The sequence below is a fragment of the Austrofundulus limnaeus genome, unplaced genomic scaffold, assembly GCF_001266775.1.
Source record: "Austrofundulus limnaeus strain Quisiro unplaced genomic scaffold, Austrofundulus_limnaeus-1.0 Scaffold35, whole genome shotgun sequence".
NCBI lineage: Eukaryota > Metazoa > Chordata > Actinopteri > Cyprinodontiformes > Rivulidae > Austrofundulus > Austrofundulus limnaeus.
The window spans coordinates 251,768-257,051 of record NW_013952437.1 but is presented as its reverse complement, the minus strand read 5'-3'; the positions used below and the strand labels follow the sequence as shown (position 1 = coordinate 257,051).

Sequence of the window (5,284 nt, the reverse complement as noted above, 5' to 3'; positions counted from 1 at the left end):
AGAGAGAGAGAGAGAGAGAGAGAGAGAGAGAGAGAGAGAGAGAGAGAGAGAGAGAAAGAATGGGAGAGAGACACAGAGAGAGAGACAGACATACAAGTAAGACAAACAAAGCTTTTAAGGTTCTCTAGATGATGTGTTTCAGCTGTGAGCCTGTGGACCAAAGTTAAGCACACGTCAGGAACTTTACCGTAGCCCGGGAACCTTTCCAAACGAGACCAGACGTCAGCTCTGGGTAGATGCTTGTTGAACAGCACAGACCGAGGCCTCTCTTGGTCAGCCGAATGGGTAAAACAGGCCCCTTCTCATGGACTCGGAGTTATCAGCAACATGGCAGTGTTTCAGAACCAACAGGTCCGTCAGGAACTTTGAAAACTCACAGCAAGGGTGATGGCTCAAGGTTTCAGGCTGAGCAGCCCAAAACAATACTCCAACAAAAAATATTATTTCCTTGTAAGAGAAAGAATAATATGCTGCAAAAAGAAACTGGAAAACGTAGCTATTTTCCAGTTCAGAAAAAGGCAAGGAAGCTGGGCGAGACAGAGACAGACAAGCTTTGATTTTACAGTTTTCTGTGAGAATTAATGATCGAATATTTTGCTAACAAAACTATCCCTGGTTTCGGCACCAGAAGTGTCATTCGGTAAATTATGACACTTTTAATGCAAAGTTATTTAAATGTCTTTGTTATGACAACTTGYCATTAACCAAGACAAACYTGTCTTGACAAGTTACAGTATTTATAAGTGTTTATCAGTGTAATGACACTTAACGACATCTTTATAACTAGTCTAACATGTTCCACTTTACTTGAGGTYKMGGAYAATATTAATGACATATATTGGTCTCKTGCKAGCCAAAGTTAAGACTAACAACAAAWGACAGTGATAAAATGTTAAAGTTGATACTTAACAGCTTTCATAACAGGTTATGATTGCTTGGTTAATGTCAAGACATTTTAAACAATGTCAACTTTGCATTAAAAGTGTCATAATTTACTGAATGACACTTAAAGAAAACAGTCATAAATATTCATGAGGACTTATTTAAGTTCATGACAGGTTTTATGTCATATTCATGACAGTGTCATGACAGTCCTATGCRATGCACTCTCCTTCAAATAAAATATTACCAGCATGAGCTCTACCAACTGAGCCACCGCCCTGAACTGAAACAGACATTAGAAAATGGGTGAAAAGGGGGCTTGGAGTTACAATAACGAAGAATTCCACCCAAAATATTGCAGTTCCACTTTAAACACCAAATGGATGATTTAAATGTAAAAAAGGAGGATTTAAAGGCAGAATACGTCTCCTTTAACTCAGGATGAACTGGTCAGCAATGTCAGAAAATCGACATTTACTAGTCATTAATCTGGAGGAAGWCTTTTGCTTCTTTCTATTTACTGACWGATAAAATAATAACTGTTTGACAAAACATCCCAAGAATGATCAGACTATGCCTTTAAGTAGAAGAAATGTTTGGTGTTTGTTATTTTTTTACTGTTATTTAACCAGGCAAATCCCARTGAGACTGCAGATCTCTTTTGCAAGGAAGGCCTGGGATTGACCTCAGTCTGGCTTGTTTCAGGTGTTCCAGTCTTCGTTTGAGAGTCCTTCTCGAAGACTCCCCCTCTCCGATACCATTTTAGTTCACCTGTCTCTAGCCAACCTGCTAACTTCACTCTTCCGCACGCTGCCAATCTTCATCTCAGACCTYGGTCTGGATGTGTCTCTGTCTCCGGGATGGTGCAGGGTCTTCATGCTGCTGTGGATGTGGAGCCGAGCCGTGGGCTGCTGGATGACTCTAACGCTCAGCGTCTTCCACCTWACGACCCTGAGGCGGCAGCGTGTGACGTTTGGACCTCTCACGCTGCAGAGGGAGAGGCGGCGGGTGTGGATAGTTATGGGACTGGTTTGGGGAGCCAACCTGGCCTTTTCTGCCCCCGCGCTGGTATACACCTCTCACGTTCGAGGCAACGCCACCGTAGAGCTGATGGTGATAAGRTGCACCATTCGGCCTCTGTTAGGCTGTGTGTGGAAGTTCCCCTCCATCCAGGAGGGCTCGGCCTTTGCCTCCACTTCACTCGCTGTCAATGAGGTTCTGCCTCTGATGCTGATGGTTTTCACTAACCTGGGCACCCTTCAGGCTCTGATCAAGCACATCCGAGCGGTGACCTCGGGGACAGAGTTAGGGGGAAGTCAGGGGGAGCTGGACAAACATGTGTCCTCTGAGCGTAAGGCGGCTCATGTGATCATGGCACTGGTGACGCTCTTTGTGGTCTGCTGGGTCCTGCAGGTTGCTGCAGTGACATACTACAACTACGACAGGGGGCGCCACGCCCACGGGCTGCTAACTGTGGCCCATTTCTCTGCCTCGCTGTTTGTAGGATTCAGTCCCCTGGTGGTAGCTCTGGGACACGGGAAGCTGAGGAGGAAAATCAAGGGTATGATTCAGGTGTGGACTAAAGGTTTGCAATGTTACACTGAGGAGTGTGGMGACAGGAGCAAATCCACAAAGACTGAAAGGAAGTCAACGGGTTCTGTTGTCAAAAGAGAGGTGGGGGTTATAACAGTGGAGGGAAAAGTTCAATGAAACAGCTGATGCTTCAGTAAAGAAAAGGTTTAAATGTTAAAACACATATTTCTTCAGAGATCAGATAAGAATAAGTAAGTAAGTAAGTAAGTAAGTAAGTAAAAGTTTATTTATATAGAGCCTTTCACAGAAAATGATTTCACAAGGTGTTGTAAATCCATTATCAGAAAGAAAAAGCAAATCTATCACAATAACTGTACAAGTTATACATTCAATACATTCAATATTTGAAACAAAAACAGAACGGTGTTAAATTTATCTCTCACACTTATAGGTGGAGAGGATTGATACTAGACCAGAATAACACACACGTTTGTTAGTCAGGGCTTATAAACTCAAGTTGTGAGGTTAGAATATATTCAGTTGAATGCTCGAGTGAAAAGCTGTGTTTTTAGTTGTTTTTTTAAAGGAGTCAGTGTTATCAAGAGACCTTAGATAGGACAGAAGGGTGTTCCACAGTCTGGGAGCCATTGAGGAAAAGGCACAGTCACCAGGGTCTTGAAGCGGGTACCYGGGACCAACAGAAGATTCTGGTCTTATGAGCGCAAGTTGCGTCTTGGGTTCTAAGGCGAGAGAAGACCAGAGATGTAATTTGGCTCTTGGCCYTGTAGAGCTCTAAAAGTGAGAACCAAGAATTTGAACTTGAGTCTGAGTTGTACAGGTAGCCAGTGGAGGTCTGATAATATAGGGGTGATGTGGGAGAATTTAGATGTTCTAGTTAGAAGTCTAGCAGCAGAGTTTTGAACGAGTTGGAGCTGGTTTAATTGTTTCTGATTTAAGCAGGTGAACAAGCTGTTACAGTAGTCAAGATGGGCTGAGATAAAGGCATGGATTACCATTTCCAAGAATAAGTCTGAAATCAGGCAGTGAACTCAAGCAGGTGATAAAATCCAAAATGACTTATTTTGTTTGAAATTTCTTTTTGCTAAAAATCCTAAATATGATTTTATTTGTAGAAACTATCGACCTCATCTACTAAAGCAGGGATGTCAAACTCATTTTCACCGAGGGCCACATGAGCATTTTGCTTGCCCTCAAAGGGCCAGTTGTAATTAACTCCCATGTTTTATGTTTAACTTTGATGAAAAACAGAAAACATCACATTCCTTGTTTCATTGCTACGAGCATCTCTAAGAAACAATAATTGAGCTCTACATGGTATTTCATGCAGCATTCACGGGAAAAGAATATAAAATATTATACATTTTTGAGGTACAGAGACTTACTTTTTAGAAGTTTGTTTCAAATAACTGATTTTACATCAGGAAGCTTCTAAAACTAAACAAACTGTTTGTACATTTATATTAGTTTTCACAGAGATTTAATAAAAAATGTTTGAAGTTCTGATTAAAATAACTGTTCATTCTTTGACAGACAGGATTATTTAAAATAACAACTGGAGTGAACGTTTTTTGTCTTTGGTTTCTTATTTAGAGCATGGTTTTTAAAACTGTCAAGTCTCTTTAAACAAAATATTCAGTCTGCTTCAAACCAAGAATTTTTAATAAGATCTAGAATTCGAACCGGACAATATCCAGTTTTTAAAACATATTTGGTCAATGTGTATGTTTTTTTCAATGATAATTGTTTTCCTTAAGTATTTGATTTTAGAATTTTATTCTTGCTTTTTATACTTAGTTTTCATATTTCAATCATTATAGCTTCTTTTTGGGTTTGTTGACTTATTTCTTTGTTTTATCTGCTGTAAAACACTTTTATTACTTTCAGCTCAATAAAAAAATGTCAAGACATTAAGTCTGGTTGATTACTTTCACTCAAGTAATTCACAATATAAGAAAAAGAATGTTAATGTGTGTTTTCTCTTTTATTTTGTTCAGGTACAGTCAATGTTAGCATTTTTTAAATATGTTTTGTTAAAAAAAAGACATCATATCAAAAAAACAATCATCCAGTCATGCACATAAAATTTTGATAACTATAGCTTAATAGTCCATTGAACTGAAGGACTTTTCAGATGGTTTATAATTATATAAAAATGTATCTGCCGTCGCTCTGAGGCCGCCTCAGTATGTGAGTGTGGATTTGATGCAGGAACGCAGACCCCTGTGTCCCACCYCRAGAACCACTGGTGACKAGGCGATGAAGYTGGTGTTGGCAAAACGAGKGATGACCAAGAGGAAATTKGTCGAGGAGCCTCGGTTGTAGTTGAAGTAGTTGACAGAGATGATGCTGGCTCCCCAACACGCAATGAAGAGCATGACCAGAGCAAGAATCACCTGAAGAAGAAAGAAAAAGAAAATTTAGATGAAATAATACAAAACTAAAACTATTACTGATGTGCATCACTTCAGAGAGGTGTTTTTATGTTTTCTGATACACAAATGTCACTCAGATTTATTGTTAATTAAAGTACATTTGTTCTGAGGTTAAAGCCTGGATTGCTTCAAACTTTTTAAAKCTAAACAAGGATAAAATTAAAATATAATTGTTGATCCTGGTACAAATGTGCAGCATTTCTCTTGCAGCCCTGGGTGAAATTAAATTTGAGAAACAGATTATTGTCATCATCAAGAGATCCTTTTGTCCAAGTGAAATTATTTTTATCCTTTAATGATGTTGAATGGATGATGCAGAACTGGATTTTTGTAACTTTCTAAGTTGGTTTCTGCCGGGCTGATCCCTCATGACTTAAGATACAAATAATAATAATAATAATAATAATAATAATAAT

The 5,284-nt window shown here is 39.3% G+C and overlaps 2 protein-coding genes across 2 annotated transcripts in view; one reads left to right on the top strand and one right to left on the bottom strand.

Annotated features, from left to right (window-relative positions):
* ora4 (olfactory receptor class A related 4) overlaps window positions 1-2,669 on the top strand; it is a 3,722-nt gene extending 1,053 nt beyond the window's left edge. Inside the window, exon 2 of the mRNA XM_014006354.1 lies at window positions 1,588-2,669. Within this exon, the coding sequence (XP_013861808.1) occupies window positions 1,588-2,592 (1,005 nt within the window). The 3' untranslated portion in view covers window positions 2,593-2,669. The remainder of the gene's footprint in view (window positions 1-1,587) is intronic.
* Window positions 2,670-4,616: 1,947 nt separating this feature from the next.
* LOC106516129 (uncharacterized) overlaps window positions 4,617-5,284 on the bottom strand; it is a 3,537-nt gene continuing 2,869 nt past the window's right edge. The window contains exon 4 of the mRNA XM_014006327.1: window positions 4,617-4,829. Coding sequence (XP_013861781.1) covers window positions 4,617-4,829 — 213 coding nt within the window. The remainder of the gene's footprint in view (window positions 4,830-5,284) is intronic.